Here is a 21937-nt window from a genome sequence, read left to right as displayed (position 1 = left end):
TTTAAGCTATCGACTTCCACAACAACAACAACAGATGGAAGTTTGTTCCAGCAATCAACTACCCACTGGCTAAAGGCAAACTTCTGCACTTCTATTCTACAACTGTCTTTCCTCAGTTTCAATCTATGCCCCCTCAGGTTTATAATCTGAGCAAGAGGAAGAATCCCATCAGTATTGAGCCTGCTCAATCCATTCAAAGCCTTATACACCTCAATCAGATCGACTCGTAGTGCCTAGTCTCCAGAAGCTGCAATTTACAGAGCTTCAGTCTTTCTTCATAAGAGCACCCCTCTGTTCCCTTCACCAGTCTTGTTGCCCTTCTCTGTACTTGTTTTAGCAACTCTACATCCTTCCTAATATGAGCCTTTCAGACCTGTACGCAGTACTCAAGGTGTGGCCTGACCATTGCCTTATAAGGGGATAATCACCTCCTTATCCCTGCTCACAAAATTCCTGGATATCACTGACAAGACCCCATGACCTACTCTGGCAGCCTGTCTGCACTACTGAAAAAAACTTATTGATATTAACCATTTTTATCCCAACTCGCTACTCATTTTTACCTAAAGAAATTACACTGCATTGGGACTACCTTGTCCATACTGTATTAGAAAGTGCTAATTTCATTTTCATTCCTTTTTGGCTTTTCACTTCTCTTCTACTATTATGGACATGTATAGAAACAGTTCCTGATACATGGTCAGGTGTAGTCCCCTGATGAAATACCTGATCATTTATCAATATTTATTTCAGCTTATGTCAGATCAAGCATTTTTGCATTACCTATATTAGACCATTTACTAAAAATGTTCTCCCTCCATATCTGATGATCTTCTTCTTACAGTCACATAGCTCCCTGAGAAGCTGTTGTGGCCAACAACAAATTTCTCTAACTGCATTGATCGTGTGCTATACGAGCAGCATCGCAGTGTCTTGCCCAGAAGTTCACTGATCCCATCCTTCCACCTAGTTGCAAATCTTCCTCTGCACCTCTTCCCCTCTGTTTTTCCTTCCATTATATTCTTCAACAGAAAGTTTTCCCTTCTTACTATATGACAAAAAAACTTGAGTTTTCTTTTGTTGATGCTATGAAGAAGAATTTTAGGCCTGCCAATTTTATTCAATACCCACTCGTTTGTTTTTCGATCCAAGTAAGAAATACGCAGTATTCTCTGTAACACCACATTTCAAATACCTCAATTTTCTTCCTGTCAACTCTTTTCAGATTCCATCCTTCACATCCATAAGTGGCAACCGGAAAAATTAACGAATTAATGATTCTCAGTTTTGTCTTTAGGGGCAGATCATGATCTCTCCATAATTTTATCAGATTAGTGACCAATGTTTTAGCAATTGCCTGTCGTCTCTTTACATTGTTTGAGCAGTCACTTTTTATTTATTCTTGACCCTAAGTAATCAAATTCATCAACTTCTTCGATATCTTGCCCATTAACCTTCACCTTACTGGAATCAAGATTATCACCAATCACCATAATTTTAGTTTTACACACATTCAGAAACAATCTTTTTTCTTACTTGCTTCACATACTCTCCTCAGAGTTTCTTTAAGATGATCCTTAGAATTACAAATTAATACAGTATCATCTGCATAACGAAGGTTGTTTATCTTCAGTCCTCCATGGTATAACTATCTGATGACAGCTATACCATTTCCATTTTTATTTGCATTTTATTAGAATTTTACTCTACAGTTCCCTCACTTTATATTGGCTTGGCAATTCAGCCCATAATTTACTTAATTCATCATAACCTCTAGGATATTAACATTCTTTCACCTTTCACCAATCTACTACTCTCCTTTTTCTACTTTCCTGACCCTTATAGTTACTGGCACCTTGTGTAACTTTCATATCCACTTATGCATAACTAATTTAATTTAATATTAATACAAATTATATATACTCTTGCATCCTTTAATGCTGCTTTGCACTTTTAGGTGCATCTGACATACCTAATTTATTAATCTACATCCACTTATGCACACTTAATTTAAGTTAATATAACTTATATTGCATCCTTTAATGCTGCATTGCATTTTAGGTGCATCTGTCATACCTAATTTATTAATCTTCCATTCACTGAAACCATTTCATCAACTGTATACCTCTTTTCTATGTAACTTTTTAAATATTACCTTTAAAGGGTTACATTGAATACCCACTTTTTTTTTTTTTTTTGGCTGGTGCAGCATAAGCCTCAGGCTTCCTTGCACCATATGGCCAATAATAATAATAATAATAACAGTACTAACATACACCTTCGGGGTCATAGATTGGACTAACACTGAGCTAGAAGATATCACGCAGAAAGACAAGGACAATGATGACCAAGAACTGCCAACACCACCCGAAGTCAGCAGTGGAGAGAGACTAACAATAGCTTGAAAAGAGGGAGAAAGGGGCCTGATAGACCTGATAGAGCAACAGAAAACAGCGATAGTTAACCTGAAGGATTATTTCAAGAACAACACAGCACCACTCCACCAGGCCATAAGGAAGACAGATAAGTGGTACACCCCACTCAACCTAAGCGAAGAACCCCCTCCTGCCCAAGACAGCACAAGAAACGAAGCTAGAAAGATGGGCAAAGAAGACACTACAATGACCTCCATCAAGATCACATTGACAACACTGCTTCCAATGCATGGAATTTGGGGAGTACAATGTCTACAGAAAGGATAGACAGGATAGGAAGGGAGGAGGGGTTATGCTATTAGTTAAAAAACACATAAAATCCAAGGAAGTGAAGCCAGTCAACATCGCTGGACAGTGCAGTGTCGAGTCAGTTTGGTGTGACATAAGCATTGGGAGATCAAAATTGAGAGTAGGAGTGTGCTATAGGCCTAATGACTCTGATGAGTATAATAAGAAACTGTTCGGAGAAATAGAGTGGGCCAGTAAATCAGAGAGTCTTATAATGGGGGATTTTAATTTCCCAGATATTGACTGGAATTTGGGGGCTGGTCACTCACACAGTAGCAAGGCTTTTGTGGATTTATTGGATGATTGTTTTCTACATCAGCATGTTCGGGAGGCAACTAGAGGGAGTCATACTCTTGATTTGATTATCAGTAGTGATTCTTCATGCATTAAGAATCTGCAGATAAATGAACCACTTGGTGGCAGTGATCACAGTGTGCTGAAGTGGGAGTTACTCAAAGAGGTAACTACCATTAGGGGTAAAGGGAAGGGGTATTGCTTTCGTAAAGGCGACTACAATGGACTGAGACAGTATTTAAATTCTATACAGTGGGATCAACTGATGATATTGCCAACAGCAAATTCAAAATGGGAAGCATTCAAAGAACTTATCGTGGAAGCTACTAGGCTTTACATACCAACTAAGAAATATTGTTCAAGGTTTAGGCCTAAATGGTTGTCAGATGAACTAATGAGGCATATGGCAGAGAAGAAAAATGCATGGGATACATACAAATTAACACGTGACACGGACGCCTATGATAGATACAAGTTGATCTGTAACCAAGTTACAAAGGAGGTTAGGCAGGCGAAGGCAGATTACGAGAGATCCTTGGCAAGGGATGCGAAGAAAAACAGCAAAGAGTTCTTTACTTATGTAAACTCTAGAAGGAAGGGGATGAATCAGATTGGTCCACTTGAGATCGATGGGTCAACTGTTGATGACCCTGCTCGGGTAGCTAACAAACTAAATGAATATTTTGCATCGACATTCACACATGAGGAGTTATTCAGCGAGGGGAATGCCAGAGGTGTATTCAACTCTAGCAGTAAGCTAGAGAATCTTGTAATAACTGAGAGCAAAGTGGAGGAGAAATTGTTGAAGATAAACACAAGAAAGGCACCTGGGGTGGATGGGATCTATCCAGTTATATTAAAGGAGGCAGCAAAGGAGGTAAGCAAACCCTTAGCCATAATTATGAGAGCTTCCTTGGACTCAGGGGAGGTACCCATTGACTGGAGATGTGCAAATGTGACCCCAATTCACAAAGGGGGATCAAAGGCTGACACAAGTAATTATAGACCTGTGAGTTTAACTTCTGTTCCCGGAAAATTAATGGAGGCACTGGTGAAAGAAGCACTGCAGGATCATCTAGACAAGACTTCAGTTATAGCTAGGACACAGCATGGTTTTGTTAAGGGGAAGTCTTGCCTGACCAATTTTATTGGATACTATGATGCAGTCACAAAAGAACTGGATGCAGGGAATAACTTTGATATTATATACTTGGATCTTAGAAAGGCTTTTGATACTGTTGCACATGGAAGACTGCTGCACAAATTGGAGCAGTGTGGCATTGGAGGCAAGTTGCTGCTATGGATAAAGGGGTGGTTGAGGGGGAGAAGAGAGAGAGTGGTAATCAATGGACACTGCTCATCGTGGACTAATGTTATTAGTGGAGTCCCTCAGGGTTCAGTATTGGGGCCTTTATTGTTTTCTGTATTTATAAATGATATTGATGATGGTATATCAGGCTTAATGTCCAAGTTTGCAGACGATACGAAGGTTGGCAGGGTTGTCAAGGACACTACTGACACTATGCTGCTGCAACAGGATTTGGAAAGGTTGAGCAGATGGGCTTCGAGGTGGCAAATGAAGTTTAACATTGACAAATGTAAAGTACTACATATGGGAAACAGCAACCCCAGAGCAACGTATCAACTCTGTGGTACTATACTGACAGTGGTAGAGAATGAAAGGGACCTGGGGGTGGTGGTGCAGGCAGATATGAAGTTCTCTGAGCAGTGCAGACGAGCTGCAAGAGTAGCTCATGGTGTATTGTCAATAATATATAGGAATTTTTCTAGCAGGGATAAGGAGGTGATTATTCCCTTGTATAAGGCAATGGTCAGGCCACACCTAGAGTACTGTATACAGGCCTGGAGGCCTCATTTCAGGAAGGATGTAGAGCTGCTGGAACGAGTACAGAGAAGGGCAACTAGATTGGTGAATGGGACAAAGGGGTTCTCTTACGAAGAAAGGCTTAAGTTTTGCAAATTACAGTGTCTGGAAACTAGGCACCAGCGGAGTGATCTGATAGAGGTGTACAAAGCCTTGAATGGTTTGAGCATGCTCAATGCTGATGGGATTCTTCCTCTAGCTCAGAAAAATCACCTGAGAGGGCATAAATTCAAATTGAGGAAAGACAGACGTAGGATAGATGTGCGGAAATTTGCCTTTAGCCAGCGGGTGGTTGGCGGGTGGAACAGACTTCCATCCCTTGTCGTGGAAGTTGATAGCCTAAATAAGTTTAAGGCTCAGCTGGACAGGTATTTTGAACGAACAGAGGGGTGAAGTGGAAGTGGTTATTTTTATTTATTTATGTTACTTTTTTTTTTTTTTTTTTTTTTTTTTTTTGGCTGATGCTGCATAAGCTTGCTTTCTTGCATCAAATGCCTCTACTAATGCTAATGCTAATGGCTCACAAGCAGGATGCTCTTCCCAGAGACTGAAGGATTCATGTTGCCCATCCAAGACCAGGTAATCAACACCAGAAACTATAGAAAATACATCGCAAAGGAGATGATCCAACACATCACCATGGGGTGCAAGGTGATCGCCCAGACTTAGTACACTCATAGACATGACCAGGTAGCCAGGATAACACATCAGAAGCTAGCGAGGAAATACCAGTTGACCAAAGAAAGTGTACCATACTACAAGTATGAACCCCAGGCAGTACTAGAGACCCGAACCCACAAGCTGTACTGGGACCGCGCCATAATAATGGATAAGACCATCCCGCACAACAGGCCAGAAATAACCCTTGTGGACAAGATGGAAAAGGCTACCTACCTGATTGACATAGCAGCGCCCAACACTAGCAATGTCCAGAAAACCCGTGAGGAAAAAAATAGGAGTACACGAACCTGAGACATGAGGTCGAGAGATGTAGCATATGCAAGAAGTATAGACTATCCTGATCATCGTGTCAACAACTATGGTGCCAAAGACTCTACATAGCAGCCTAGCAGCAATAGGTCTCCCACAAAACACCTACAAGGAACTCCAGAAAGTCGCAATCCTGAACACCTGTAGGATAGTCAGAGATTTCCTCGACCAACTGTAACACCAGACGTTACAACCACCCTGTGTACTTGGTAGCAGTATCTGTCACAGAGTGCAATCCCCCAATCAGGGAGAAATAATATAAGAGCAACAACAATAATAATAATTAAATATATATATTTAAAAAATATCTATATATATTTATTTTTTATCTTTTATAAAGCTTTCCAAATATTAGCATGCATATTTTTAATAGTATTAGACATTTTGTTTAGCATTTTGATACTATCTAAACTTGTAGTATTACCATAATGAAGTATAATCCTCAAGTGCACATGCAAAAAAATATATACATCAAACAGTTGAGAAGAGCAGCTCAGTAGTCCCACCTGCAAATTGAATAATCAGTGCAGGGATTATTCAATTTTTTTTTCTTTTTTGCTAGTTCTACATGCAGTATATGAACTTGTTCTAAGATATTTTTCATATTCTTTGCAATTATTAAAAAAAAAAAAAAAATACAAATTTTAGATGACCCAAGTAACTCTTCTGATACATTTTTTGGAATGTTTCTGAATTGCTGTATCATAACTAGAAGTTATATTTCTTGTTTTTAAAACTGATTAACAAATACTATGAGGTTTATGGAAGGTGAGATCATAAGATTATTATTTCACTAAAAAAATCTGTCAATACATACACATGCAGAAAGTGAGAGGAAGGAGAGAGAGAGAGAGAGAGAGAGAGAGAGAGAGAGAGAGAGAGAGAGAGAGAGAGAGAGAGAGATTCTTAACATCATTTTTCTATATGCACAATGTCATACATTTTCAGTTGCAGCATGATGCAGTTAATAGCTGATATAAACAGCACTACTTACTTATCTATGAACTGTGTAAGACGAATGTATGCTATACAAGCTGCATCATCTCCTAGAAGGTGTATAGTAGGGCTCAGAATTGTGGTATTTAATGATTTGCTATTCTTTCCTAGAACTTTAAAAACAAAAAGTATCTATAATACATATGCCAATTCAACATTCACTTAAGCACAATTTTATTAAATCATATTCCAAATGTAGTATTAGGTAATATTATCACTTGCATATAGTAATATTAGAAATGATACCATGTGGCATGTGAAACTCAGGGTTCTGCTGTACCATGAGAAAAAAAAAAAAAAAAAAAAGAGAAAGGGAAATTGCTCCGTTTTACAGACATCCTTGAATGCAGTACATCACTTATGAACTGTACTTAAATCTTTAGTGAATGTCAGCCAGTTCTGATGCCAAAAAATTTAATTACAAATCAATACTGCCTTCTTATTAATGCCACCCTACATTATAAATAATACATGCGAAATGAGGAGACAAATAAGAAATAATCTGTTCAAAAATAATAACCAAACCACATCACTGTTTAAAATTTGCAGATTGGTTGCTATTTTTGCATAAGCCCTATGCAAAAAACTGGTGAAAAAAAAGCCCTATGCAACTGGTAAAAGTACCAGTACTGGTCAAAAATTAACCTAGGCTATTTTAAAGCAATGTACCTCAGTTATCTACCCCATAAACTTCATCATTGTACTCCCTACATATTTTTTCAATTAGTTCATTCTAAACCTTTTAAAATTATACTACAATTTTTTTATGCTGACTACTTTTCCCGTTATTATCATTCCAATTTCTCTCATACCTCGTTTATTATCTCTTCTCCTTTCATTATAATTTTTAGACTATCTCATAATTATCCCCCCCACCCAATAAAAGATGAGAAATTTACTTAAACTGGAGGAAAAAAAAAACGACCTTCCTGAAATGAGTTTACCAGAGCTGTATACAATATTTGAGATGCAGCTTAAACATCAGTTTATGTCAGTGGTTTATGCCACAACAACATTCCAGGGGTGCCACGTAATTTGGGTTTAAGTTACTTAAACTTATTATTTTTTAAAAATTTATATGTTTATTTCATTATAAAATGGTGTACAGTATGGTAGGGGTGCCGCAAAATAAAATAAATTACTTAGTGGTGCTGTTATTAAAAAACAGGTTGAAAACCACTGGTTTATGCTATAGCATAATTACATCTTTATCCCTAGTAGAATAATTTCCATTAGATCCATTTAAGTACCAATAAATCAGTTTAGTGGTACTTAAAACGTTCAGCTCCTTTAGTAATCTGCAATTATGAATGTAAGAACCTTTCATTTGCCAGCACTAAATTTGATGTCTTTATTTTTTGGGCTTATATCAAAAATTCATCTAGCCCCAAACTTCATCTCTGATATTAAATTTGTTATTACTTTTCATCAATGTCATTAATGAATAACAGAAACAATAAAAGACCAAGAACGAGAAGATTATAAGTCCCTGGCAAAAGAATGTAAAGAAAAGTAGCAAAAGACCTCTTTACTTATGTAAATAGAATGAAGAGGATAAATCATATTAGTCCACTAGATATAAATGGATTAACTGTTGATGATCCTGTTCAGATTGTGGACAAACTGAATGGGTATTCTGCATTTAAATTTACACATAAGAACTTTTTTTGGGGATAGGGATGCAAGAAATGAGTCAAACTGTGGCAGGGGGCTGAAAGATATTGTGATAGCTGAGAGGAAAGCAGAGAAGAAATTGGTGATGCTAAACATAAAAAAAAAAAAAAAGTCACCTGGGGGTAGTTGATGAGATCTATCCATGAGATCTATCCAGCAAAAGAGGTAAGCAAATCTTAATCATGCTTATGAGAGTATCAATGTAGTCAGAGAAGGTCCCTATGGGATGCAGATGTGCAAATGTATTCCTAATTCATAAAGGGGATCAAAGAGAGACGGGAGCAATTACAGACCAGTTAGCAGGACTTCGGTTCCAGTGGAAATAAGAGAGTCACTGCTTAAAGAAGTACTGCAGGAATACAGATATACTGCTGTCACAGCATGGATCTGTTAAGGGAGTAATCTTGTCTGACCTATCTGATTGGATACTATGACACAGTAACAAAGGAACTAGATGCAAAAAATAATTTTTACATCATATACTTAGATTTCTGATAAGCTTTTGATACTGTTGCACATAAAAGACTGCTTCAGAAATTGCAGCGGTGTGGCATTAAGGGAAAGTTGCTGCTATGTATAAAGGGATGTAAGGGGAGAAGACAAAGTGGTTATCAACAGGTACTGCTCTTCTTGGACTAACATTATTAGTGGAGTTTCCTGTGGTTCAGTACTGAACCCATTTTTGTTTTTTATATTTATTAATGATACTGATGAAGACATATCAGGCTTAAGTTTTCTGATGATATAAAGATTGGCTTTGTAGTTAATCGCAGTAATCATGTAGTATTCCAACAAGGTATGGACAAATTAGGCGGGCTGAGAAGTGGCAATTGAAGTTTAATATTGACAAATGCAAGTTATGAGCAGTAATCCCAAATTAATGTACCAGCTGTGTGGTAACCACTGACCTAATTGTGGAGTCAGATATGAAGTCCTTTGAGCAGTGCAGAAATGCTACTAGGGCAGCTCATGAGTTTTTGGTCAATGATATACAGGAATTTTGCAAACAAGAATAAGGTGACTATCTTATTGTACAAGGCAATGGTTAAGCTGCATCTTGAATACTGTATACATTTTCTCCAGATTTTTTGGAGGCCTCATTTCCAGTAGGATGTAGATCTGCTGTAACAGGTTTAGTGAAGGGTAATGAGGATGGTGAAGGGATCGAAAGGATGGTTTTACTTCAGTTCTGCAAATGCTGCATATGCACCTTCAAGGAGATCTGACTGAGGCATTTAAAGAACTTCAATGGAGTACGCGCAATGCTGATGGAATCTTTCAGCACAGAGAAATAAAAGAATTATATAAACAGTTAGAGAGGAATGGACAGATGAAATGGGAAGTGTTAGCTTTTTTCTTTTTTTGTGTATGCTGAATAAGATTCAGCATTCACAAAAACTTGCATCATTTGCCAACACTAATACTGATAACATTAACTACATAGACAGAGAACCCACTTTTCTTCTTTTCTGTCATTTATCCCTGAAACTTTGCAAACCCTTAACCATAATTATGAGAGCGTCCTTAGACTCAGGGGAGGTTCCCACGGACTGGAGATGTGCAAATGTATCCCCAATTCACAAAGGGGGATCGAAGGGTGACACGAGTAATTACAGACCAGTTAGTTTAACTTCTGTTCCAGGTAAAATAATGGAGTCACTGGTTAAAGATGCATTGCAGGATCATCTAGACAAGATTGCAGCAATAATTCAGACACAGCATGGGTTTGTTAAGGGAAAGTCTTGTCTGACAAATTTGATAGGATATTATGATGTGGTTACAAAGGAACTGGATGCAAAAAATAATTTTGATATCATATATTTGGATTTCAGGAAAGCTTTTGACACTGTTGCGCATGGAAGACCATTGTACAAATTGGAGCAGAATGGTATTAAGGGTAAGTTGCTACAATGGATAAAAGGATGGTTAAGTAGGAGAAGACAGAGGGTGGTAATCAATGGGTGCTGCTCCGTGGATTAATGTTATTAGCGGAGTCCCACAGGGTTCGGTGTTGAGTCCACTGTTGTTTTGTATATTTATCAATGATATTGATGAAGGTATATCAGGCTTAATGTCGAAGTTTGCAGATGATACAAAGGTTGGCAGGGTTGTTAATGACAGTAATGGCGGTGTGCTACTGCAACAGGATCTAGATAATTTGGGTAGATGGGCTAAGAAGTGGCAACTGAAGTTTAACCTTGACAAATGCAAAGTACTGCATATCGGTAGAAGTAACCCCAGAGAAATGTACCGACTGTGTGGTACTACACTTAAGGTGGTAGAAAATGAAAAAGACCTGGGAGTGATTGTGCAGTCAGATAAGAAGTTTTCTGAGCAATGCAGACAGGCTGCCAGAACAGGTCACAGGGTTTTGTCAATGATATATAGGAATTTTGTTAGCATTAGCATTAGTAGAGGAATTTGATGCAAGAAAGCAAGCTTATGCAGCATCAGCCAAAAAAAAAAAAAAAAAAAAAAACCCACTTCCACTTCACTCCTCTGTTCGTTCAAAATACCTGTCCAGCTGAGCCTTAAACTTATTTAGGCTATCAACCTCCACTACAAGGGATGGAAGTCTCTCCCACCAACCAACCACCCGCTGGCTAAAGGCAAATTTCCGCACGTCTATCCTACATCTGTCTTTCCTCAATTTGAATTTATGCCCTCTCAGGTGATTCTTCTGAGCTAGAGGAAGAATCCCATCAGCATTGAGCATGCTCAAACCATTCAAGGCTTTATACACCTCTATCAGATCACCTCGCTGGTGCCTAGTCTCCAGACACTGTAATTTGCAAAACTTAAGCCTTTCTTCGTAAGAGCACCCCTTTGTTCCATTCACTAATCTTGTTGCCCTTCTCTGTACTCGTTCCAGCAGCTATACATCCTTCTTGAAATGAGGCCTCCAGACCTGTATACAGTACTCTAGGTGTGGCCTGACCATTGCCTTATACAAGGGAATAATCACTTCCTTATCCCTGCTGGAAAAATTCCTGTATATCATTGACAATACTCCATGAGCTGCTCAGAGAACTTCATATCTGCCTGCACAACCACCCCAAGTCCCTTTCATTCTCTACCACTGTCAGTGTAGTACCACAGAGTTGATACATTGCTCTGGGGTTGCTGTTTCCCATGTGTAGCACTTTACATTTGTCAATGTTAAACTTCATTTGCCATCTCTCAGCCCATCTGCTCAACCTTTTCAGATCCTGTTGCAGTAGCACAGTGTCAGTAGTGTCCTTGACAACCCTGCCAACCTTTCTATCGTCTGCAAACTTGGACATTAAGCTTGATATACCATCATCAATATCATTTATAAATACAGAAAACAATAATGGACCCAACACTGAGCCCTGAGGGACTCCACTAATAACATTAGTCCACGATGAGCAGTGTCCATTGATTATGCTATTAGTTATGCTATTAGTTAAGAAACACATAAAAACCAAGGAAGTGAAGCCAGTCGACATCGCTGGACAGTGCAGTGTGGAGTCAGTTTGGTGTGACATAAACATTGGGAGGTCAAAATTGAGAGTGGGAGTGTGCTATAGGCCTAATGACTCTGATGAGTATAATAAGGAACTGTACAGGGAAATAGAGTGGGCCAGTAAATCAGAGTGTCTTATAATGGGAGATTTTAATTTCCCAGATATTGACTGGAATTTGGGGGCTGGTTACTCACACAATAGCAGGGCTTTTGTGGATTTATTGGATGATTGTTTTCTACATCAGCATGTTCGGGAGGCAACTAGAGGGAGTAATACTCTTGATTTGATTATCAGCAGTGATTCTTCATGCATTAAGAATCTGCAGATAAATGAACCACTAGGTGGCAGTGATCACAGTGTGCTGAAGTGGGATTTACTCAAAGATGTAACTACCATTAGGGGTAAAGGGAAGGGTTATTGCTTCCGTAAAGGCGACTACGATGGACTGAGACAGTATTTAAATTCTATACAGTGGGACCAACTGATGATGTTACCAACTGCAAACTCAAAATGGGAAGCATTCAAAGAACTTATCTTGGAAGCTACTAGGCTTTACATACCAACTAAGAAATATTGTTCAAGGTTTAGGCCAAAATGGATGTCAGATGAACTAATCAGGCATATGGCAGAGAAGAAAAATGCATGGGATACATACAAATTAACACATGACACAGAAGCCTATGATAGATACAAGTTGATATGCAACCAAGTTACAAAGGAGGTTAGGCAGGTGAAGGCAGATTACGAGAAATCCATGGCAAGGGATGCAAAGAAAAACAGCAAAGAGTTCTTTACTTATGTAAACTCTAGAAGGAAGGGGATGAATCAGATTGATCCACTTGATATTGATGGGTCAAGTGTTGATGATCCTGCTCAGGTAGCTAACAAACTAAATGAATATTTTGCATCGACATTCACACATGAGGAGTTATTCAGCGAGGGGAATGCCAGAGGTGTATTCAACTCTAGCAGTAAGCTACAGAATCTTGAAATAACTGGGAGTAAAGTGGAGGAGAAACTGTTGAAGATAAACACAAGAAAAGCACCCGGGGTGGATGAGATCTATCCAGTTATATTAAAGGAGGCAGCAAAGGAAGTAAGCAAACCCTTAGCCATAATTATGAGAGCTTCCTTGGACTCAGGGGAGGTACCCATAGACTGGAAATGTGCAAATGTGACCCGAATTCACAAAGGAGGATCAAAGGCTGACACAAGTAATTATAGACCTGTGAGCTTAACTTCTGTTCCAGGAAAATTAATGGAGGCACTGGTTAAAGAAGCACTGCAGGATCATTCAGACAAGACTTCAGTTATAGCTCAGACACAGCATGGTTTTGTCAAGGGGAAGTCTTGCCTGACCAACTTGATTGGATATTATGATGCAGTCACAAAAGAACTGGATGCAGGGAATAACTTTGATATTATATACTTGGATCTTAGAAAGGCTTTTGATACTGTTGCACATGGAAGACTGCTACAAAAATTGGAGCAGTGTGACATTGGAGGCAAATTGCTGCTATGGATAAAGGGGTGGTTGAGGGGGAGAAGACAGAGAGTGTTAATCAATGGACACTGCTCATCGTGGACTGATATTAGTGGAGTCCCTCAGGGCTCAGTGTTGGGTCCATTATTGTTTTCTGTATTTATAAATGATATTGATGATGGTATATCGGGCTTAATGTCCAAGTTTGCAGACGATACAAAGGTTGGCAGGGTTGTCAAGGACACTATTGACACTATGCTGCTGCAACAGGATCTGGAAAGGTTGAGCAGATGGGCTGAGAGGTGGCATATGAAGTTTAACATTGACAAATATAAAGTACTACACATGGGAAACAGCAACCCCAGAGCAACGTATCAACTCTGTGGTACAACACTGACAGTAGTAGAGAATGAAAGGGACTTGGGGGTGGTTGTGCAGGCAGATATGAAGTTCTCTGAGCAGTGCAGACGGACAGCAAGAGTAGCTCATGGAGTATTGTCAATGATATACAGGAATTTTTCCAGCAGGGATAAGGAGGTGATTATTCCATTGTATAAGGCGATGGTCAGGCCACACCTAGAGTACTGTATACAGGTCTGGAAGCCTCATTTCAAGAAGGATGTAGAGCTGCTGGAACGAGTACAGAGAAGGGCAACAAGATTAGTGAATGGAACAGAGGGTGCTCTTACGAAGAAAGGCTTAAGTTTTGCAAATTACAGTGTCTGGAGACTAGGCACCAGCGAGGTGATCTGATAGAGGTGTATAAAGCCTTGAATGGTTTAAGCTGTTGTTGTTGTTGTTGTTTGGTTTTTAGGAGCATTAGCAACTAAGGCCATATTGCTCCAGGATATGCGGTGGTCATTCCTTAACCTTTCCGCATCCTCCGTATTTGGTGGTGACGGGCTCGAACCCCGGTCTAATCAAGAAGCGTGTGCTACGCACTGCTGCTCCTTCCCACCTGGCTACGGAGGCGCCTGAATGGTTTAAGCATGCTCAATGCTGATGGGATTCTTCCTCTAGCTCAGAAAAATCACCTGAGAGGGCATAAATTCAAATTGAGGAAAGACAGATGTAGGATACACGTGCGGAAATTTGCCTTTAGCCAGCGGGTGGTTGGTTGGTGGAAAAGACTTCCATCCCGTGTGGTGCAGGTTGATAGCCTAAATAAGTTTAAGGCTCAGCTGGACAGGTATTTTGAACGAACAGAGGGGTGAAGTGGAAGTGGTTTTTTTTTGGCTGATGCTGCATAAGCTTGCTTTCTTGCATCAAATGCCTCTACTAATGCTAATGCTAATTACCAGTCTCTGTCTTCTCCCCCTCAACCACCCCTTTATCCATAGCAGCATTTGCCTCCAATGTCACACTGCTCCAATTTATGTAGCAGTCTTCCATGTGCAACAGTATCAAAACCCTATCTAAGGTCCCAGTATATAATATCAAAGCTATTCCCTGCATCCAGTTCTTTTGTGACTGCATCATAGTATCCAATCAAATTGGTCAGGCAAGACTTCCCCTTAACAAAACCATGCTGTGTCCGAGCTATAACTGAAGTCTTGTCTAAATGATCCTGCAGTGCTTCTTTAACCAGTGCCTCCATTAATTTTCCTGGAACAGAAGTTAAGCTCACAGGTCTATAATTACTTGTGTCAGCCTTTGATGCTCCTTTTTGAATTGGGGTCACATTTGCACATTTCCAGTCTATGGGTACCTCCACTGAGTCCAAGGAAGCTCTCATAATTATGGCTAAGGGTTTGCTTACTTCCTTTGCTGCCTCCTTTAATATAACTGGATAGATCCCATCCACCCCGGGTGCCTTTCTTGTGTTTATCTTCAACAGTTTCTCCTCCACTTTACTCCCAGTTATTTCAAGATTCTGCAGCTTACTACTAGAGTTGAATACACCTCTGGCATTCCCCTTGCTGAATAACGCCTCATGTGTGAATGTCGATGCAAAATATTCATTTAGTTTGTTAGCTACCTGAGCAGGATCATCAACAGTTGACCCATCAATATCAAGCGGACCAATCTGATTCATCCCGTTCCTTCTAGAGTTTACATAAGTAAAGAACTCTTTGCTGTTTTTCTTTGCATCCCTTGCCAAGGATTTCTCGTAATCTGCCTTCGCCTGCCTAACCTCCTTTGTAACTTGGTTGCATATCAACTTGTATCTATCATAGGCTTCTGTGTCATGTGTTAATTTGTAAGTATCCCATGCATTTTTCTTCTCTGCCATATGCCTCATTAGTTCATCTGACATCCATTTTGGCCTAAACCTTGAACAATATTTCTTAGTTGGTATGTAAAGCCTAGTAGCTTCCAAGATAAGTTCTTTGAATGCTTCCCATTTTGAATTTGCTGTTGGTAACATCAGTTGGTCCCACTGTATAGAATTTAAACACTGTCTCAGTCCATCGTAGTCGCCTTTATGGAAGGAATAACCCTTCCCTTTACCCCTAATGGTAGTTACCTCTTTGAGTAAATCCCACTTCAGCACACTGTGATCACTGCCACCTAGTGGTTCATTTATCTGCAGATTCTTAATGCATGAAGAATCACTGCTGATAATCAAATCCAGAGTATTACTCCCTCTAGTTGCCTCCCAAACATGCTCATATAGAAAACAATCATCCAATAAATCCACAAAAGCCTTGCTAGTGTGTGAGTGACCAACCCACAAATTCAGTCAATATCTGGGAAATTAAAAAACCCCCATTATAAGACTCTCTGATTTACTGGCCCACTATTTCCCTGTACAGTTTCTTATTATACTCATCAGAGTCATTAGGCCTATAGCACACTCCTACTCTCAATTTTGATCTCCCAATGCTTATGTCACACCAAACTGACTCAACACTGCACTGTCCAGCGATGTCAACTGGCTTCACTTCCTTGGTTTTTATGTATTTCTTAACTAATAGCATAACCCCTCCCCCCCTTCCTATTCTGTCTATCCTTTCTGTAGACGTTGTACTCCCCAAACTGCAGTTCTGCATCCCTTATATCTGTGTGACACCACGTCTCTGATATCCCAACAATATCTGCCTTTGATGTTTTGAGCAATACCTCAAATTCATCAAATTTATTTACTAAACTCCTAGCATTGGTGTACACGCAAGTATACCTGCACCTGTTTCTATTCTTAGCTACCCTAACACAACCCATGTGTTTACTTGTACCGCAATGGCTCCCAGCAGTCTCTGAAATATCATGCATCTTGTTTTTCAGGCTTCTGCTCATTCTAATAGAAGAAGTGCAAGAATCTCTTTCACCTCTGCCAGTGGCTACTGTCAATCTATTGGTCTTTGTCTCCCCCCAAGCTAGCAGTTTTCCGACCCACCTAACACTGCCTCGATAGCATCAGCAAATATTCTTGCACCCTTTCTATTTATGTGTATCCCATCCCTGTAGAAGCAATCTCTCCTGTTAACAAGTACAGTCCAGGCTGAAAAACATTTTACCCCTTGAGCCTTGCACAATCTTTCCAGGGCCGAATTGATCGACAAGGCTCTCATCATATACTCCCTCCTATCGTGTCTGGGCAGAATTGTAGACACTTTCAAATTCAACCCTAATTCTCGGCTTTTGTTCAACAGCGACCTGTACTTGTTAAGTAATTCTGCCGGTCTCCTACTCTTGATATTATTAGTGCCAACGTGTACAACTATATCACCTTTTGTGCCCTTAAAAGATGATATCCGCTCTACAACGTCATCAATCTTTGCCCCTGGCAGACATACCCTGGTCCTGTTCCACCTATCCTTTTTACAAAGCATGTTCCCCGTTTCCCTGACAATAGAGTCACCAACAACTACTAGTTCCTTCGGGACCAGCGCATTCTGCCTTGGAGGTTGTCTCTGTGTCACGTGATGCCCAAGTGCAAGCTCTGGCTTTGATGTGGGCAGCTGAGAGCTTGATGGGCCCCTCAATTTAGTTTCTTCGAGGGCATCCACCTGTCCTTCAAGCTCTCATATAGGCCCACAAGAACGCTGAGTTGTTGCTTGATATCAATACACTCCTTGCATCGCGCACACACAAAGACATCCCCCATGGCAATATCATGTCCCGTACCCGATTGCTCTGCAAACATCAAGCAAACAGTGCATTTTATAAGGCTGTGAATCAGAGGACAACTGCCCCCCTCAGTTCTGCTCTGAGCCACAGCACTTCCATTAGCTTGAGCCTTTTGCTTTGCTGCTCTGGTCTGAGTCATGATTCTATTAATTGATTAATTAATTATAATTAATTATGTTATGTTATTAATTACGTTAAATATAATTTAACATAGTTAGCAGGGAAAAGGATGTGATTATCCCTCTGTATAAGGCAATGGTCAGGCCGCGCCTTGAGTACTGTGTACAGGTCTGGAGGCCTCATTTTAGGAAGGATGTAGATTTACTTGAGCGTGTACAGAGAAGGGCAACAAGATTGGCGAGGGGAATGAAGGGATCCTCTTACCAAGAGAGGCTTAAGTTCTGCAAATTGCAGTGGCTGGAGACTAGGCACCTGCACGGTGATCTGATTGAGGTGTATAAGGCCTTGAATGGGTTGAGCACGCTGAATTCTGATGGGTTGTTATCTGGTTTTTAGGAGCATTAGCAACTAAGGCCATATTGCTCCAGGATATGTGGTGGTCATTCCCTGACCTTTCCGCATCCTCCGTATTTGATGGTGAGGGGCTCGAACCCCGATCTAATCAAGAAGCGTGTGCTACGCACTGCTGCTCCTTCCCACCTGGCTACGGAGGCGCCTGAATTGAATTCTAATGGGATCTTTCCACTTGTTCAGATTACAAACCTAAGGGGGCATAAATTCAAATTAAGAAAAGACAGATGTAGAACAGATGTGTGGAAATTTGCCTTTAGCCAGCTGGTGGTTAATTGCTGGAACAAACTTCCATCTGTCGTTGTGGAAGTTGATAGGTTGAATAAATTTAAGGAGGAACTGGACAGGCATTTGGAGGGAATGATGTGATTTTTTTTTTTTTTTTGGCTGATGCTGCATAAGCTCATTACTTCCATTTTCTAGAATAACCTTCCTTCATGTATTTCCTGAATATTATAATCAGCAGAATTTCAAGTCTAATGTAAACAAATATCTTCTGTCTTCTCACGGTGAAGGGAATGAAAGGGTGGTTTTATGTGCTAAATACTTAGGTTCTATTACTTTTGTGTTTGGGGTTTTCATTAAAGATATAATAATTAAATAATAATATTTTTCTTATTTTAACCCAACTGCTCAAAATGAGTGAAATTATTGCCAAAAATTGAATCAGTAGTTTAAAAATTTATAAAAAATCATAAAATATAAACAAACATGTGGCTGTTATTCTTTTTAATGTAGTAATAACCTCTATCGATTTATTTAATACAATTTTGTAAATACTAGATCAGAATTCCAAAGAATTCTGGCCTTTTTAAACCAAAATTAGATGATATGGCCAACACTTGCCACCTACTCCTCATCCTCCTCTGATTTTCAAAGCTGTTTTCACATTGCCACCTTTTAAATCTCGTGATTCTGTATGTCTATATTATTACTGTCAAGCCTCATAAATATGGCATCCTCAGGATCAAGCACATAACAGATTTTTGAAATTTTTTTTTCTTCGAAATTTATGCCTTTAGTTTACCTATTCAGGGGTAATTTTCTATTTTTAATAGACAACAGAATTCCTCCCAACCCTATAATCGATTCAGAACAAAACAACAGAATTAAGCCAAAATGTGAACCTGCAGTTTGTGCCTATTTAGTAAAGCAGTTGCCTAAGGAATAAATATTGTTGGCTTGAATGCTACCTCTTTTGTGATTGTCTGGTATTTTTTAATATGAGATATAAATGGTACAATCAAATTGGAGTAAAAACTAAATACTACTGTACTCTTAAGTACTATGCTATGAACTAGAATGGTATATCTCACAATATTAGCATTAGCAGAGACATATAATGCAAGAACAGAAACTTATACAGCATCAGGCAAAAAAAAAATTCCCATTTCACCCATCCATTCGCTCCAAAAGTTTGTCCACTTCTTCCTTGAATTTATTTAAGCTATCAATTTCCACAACAACCGACAGAAGTTTGTTCCAGCAATCAACTATCAGCTGGCCAAATGCAAATTTCTGCACATCTATTATACAACTGTCTTTCCCCAATTACAGTTTATGCCTACTCAGTTTTGTAATCTGAGCAAGAGGAAGAATGCCATCAGCATTGAGCTTGCTCAACCCATTCAAGGCCTTATACACCTCAATCAGATCACCTCGCAGGTGTCAAGTCTCCAGGCAATGCAATTTGCAGAACTTATGCCTTTCTTGGTAAGAACGCCCCTTTGTTCCCTCACCAATCTTGTCCTTCTATGTAGTACTCATTCTAGCAACTCTACTTCCTTCCTAATATGAGGCTTCCAAACCTGTACACAGTACTCAAGGTGTGGCATGACCATTACCTTGCTCAAGTGCAAAGTGTGTTTGTTGTCTGGTGACACCAGGGGTATTCCCATCTCCACATTGTGTACACTGTTTGTAAAGCACAGAACTCTGTGTAGGTCAGAGATTTAAAATGTGTGTGTGGGGAGTGGAAGGATGTGTAGCATTATTCTTCTGATTGCCTTGTACAATGGGATATGCACCACCTTGTCCCTGCTTGCAAAATTTCTATATATCATTGACAAGACTGTATGACCTGCCCTGTCATCCCATCTGCACTACTCAGAGAACTTCATATCTGACTGGAAAATTACCCCCACAAGTCTTTTTCATTCTCCACTTCCCTGAGTTTAGTACCATACAGTTGGTACATTTACCAACTCTTGGGTTACTGCTACCCATATGTATTACTTTGCATTTGTCAATGTTAAACTTCAGTTGCCACTTCTCAGCCTATTTGCCCAACTTATCTAGATCCTGTTGCAGTAGCATACTGTCTTTATTGTCGTTAACAACCTTGCTAACTGTGTCATCTGTAAACTTGGATATGCCTCTACTAATGCTAATATTCAGTAGCATGCATTTTGGGAAATATGAAAAACTGATTTGCGATTGAAAATTTTTAATGTAACATAACTCCAGCACTGCAGTGTTTTTTTTTCTAAGTCGAACTAGCCTATTCCTCCCTCTTACCTTGTTTGTTTGTTTGTTATTAGGTTTTTAGGAGCATTAGCAACTAAGGCCATATTGCTCCACGATATGCGGTGGTCATTCCCTGACCTTTCCGCATCCTCCGTATTTGGTGGTGACGGCTCGAACCCCGGTCTAATCAAGAAGCATGTGCTACACACTACTGCTCCTTCCCACCTGGCTACGAGGCGCCCACTCTTACCTTGTATGTTAAACTACACTCAGGAAGATATTCAAAATGTGAAGGATTTTTGAAGGTCAAAATTGAGGTACTACTCTAGTTGGAAATGCAAATAAGAGATGGCAGCATGTACCAAAAAATTTCAAAACAATTTGTATGTTAACTAGCACAGTATTTTAATCTTATATGAAATGATATTGGAAAATGTAAACTTATGTACATACTCCAGAAAGGATTAATGGTAATATCTGTACATATGCACATTCAGATATTCTTTGTCAGACTTTCTAATCTGGAATTTCCTGTGGTTTAAAATTTCTTTACCCCACTGTGTAAAATTCATCTCAGCCTCTACTGCTCTCCTCAACTCAACAACTTAGAATTTTTCAAGTTTATTTCTTTTGAAACCTATTTCTTCCCAATCATTTATACTACTGATAACTCCAGCTGCCATCAGCTTTTAGGTGAAATCAGCTGGAGTCATAACTGACAAAGTAAGGATACTGAGGCTTTTACTATTAGAATTGAACTTGTATAACTTGTTTGTTTCCTACTAACATTTGATTTTAAAATGACCTCGCATACTCTAGATATTTTCTTCGCTAACAACTTTTGAAGTTACACCCTATTATAGCTGGTCATTCCCCAGTTATCTCAGATCACAACATAATGGTCACTTCTCCAATAATGACATTCTGTCCCATGGGCATTCTGAGCCTTGTGTCATTTGGCAATGCAGTGCCACAATAGCATGATTTGACTTTTACTTCCTCTTCTCCTTAGTTGTCTTACTGGTTGAAATCTACTGATCTCCTAATATTTGCAGAATACATTATGAAATTATTTTTTTAAGAATGAAGTATTTAAGATCACAACGTAACTGAGAAAATTTATATTCACTTATCACAGCAATAGCCCTCAATTTTTATCTTAATATAATAAAATATGAAAGAATCCAAATTTAATGACTATTTACATTATATATATATATATATATGAAAAAATAGAACATCTAACTGAAATATTTAAAAAATTTCTTTCTTTTGATTCTTTAGATATGGACATGAATATCTGAAACATTCTCTACAGATTCAAGATTATTTCAAA

General features: G+C 39.2%; 1 protein-coding gene across 6 annotated transcripts in view; it reads right to left on the bottom strand.

Annotated features, from left to right (window-relative positions):
* The window catches only part of LOC150083775 (calcium/calmodulin-dependent protein kinase type II alpha chain), a 740997-nt gene that overhangs the window by 41304 nt on the left and 677756 nt on the right, over positions 1-21937 (bottom strand). For all 6 annotated transcript variants that reach the window (XM_090378214.1, XM_090378218.1, XM_090378216.1 and 3 more), the window contains one exon: positions 6887-7001. In XM_090378214.1, coding sequence (XP_090234340.1) covers positions 6887-7001 — 115 coding nt within the window. The remainder of the gene's footprint in view (positions 1-6886; positions 7002-21937) is intronic.

Source organism: Mastigoproctus giganteus, chromosome 7, assembly GCF_048544385.1.
Source record: "Mastigoproctus giganteus isolate SK-2022 chromosome 7, ASM4854438v1, whole genome shotgun sequence".
Taxonomy (NCBI): domain Eukaryota; kingdom Metazoa; phylum Arthropoda; class Arachnida; order Uropygi; family Thelyphonidae; genus Mastigoproctus; species Mastigoproctus giganteus.
The sequence above is the reverse complement of the archived record's forward strand: the minus strand, read 5'-3'. Positions and strand labels throughout refer to the sequence as shown.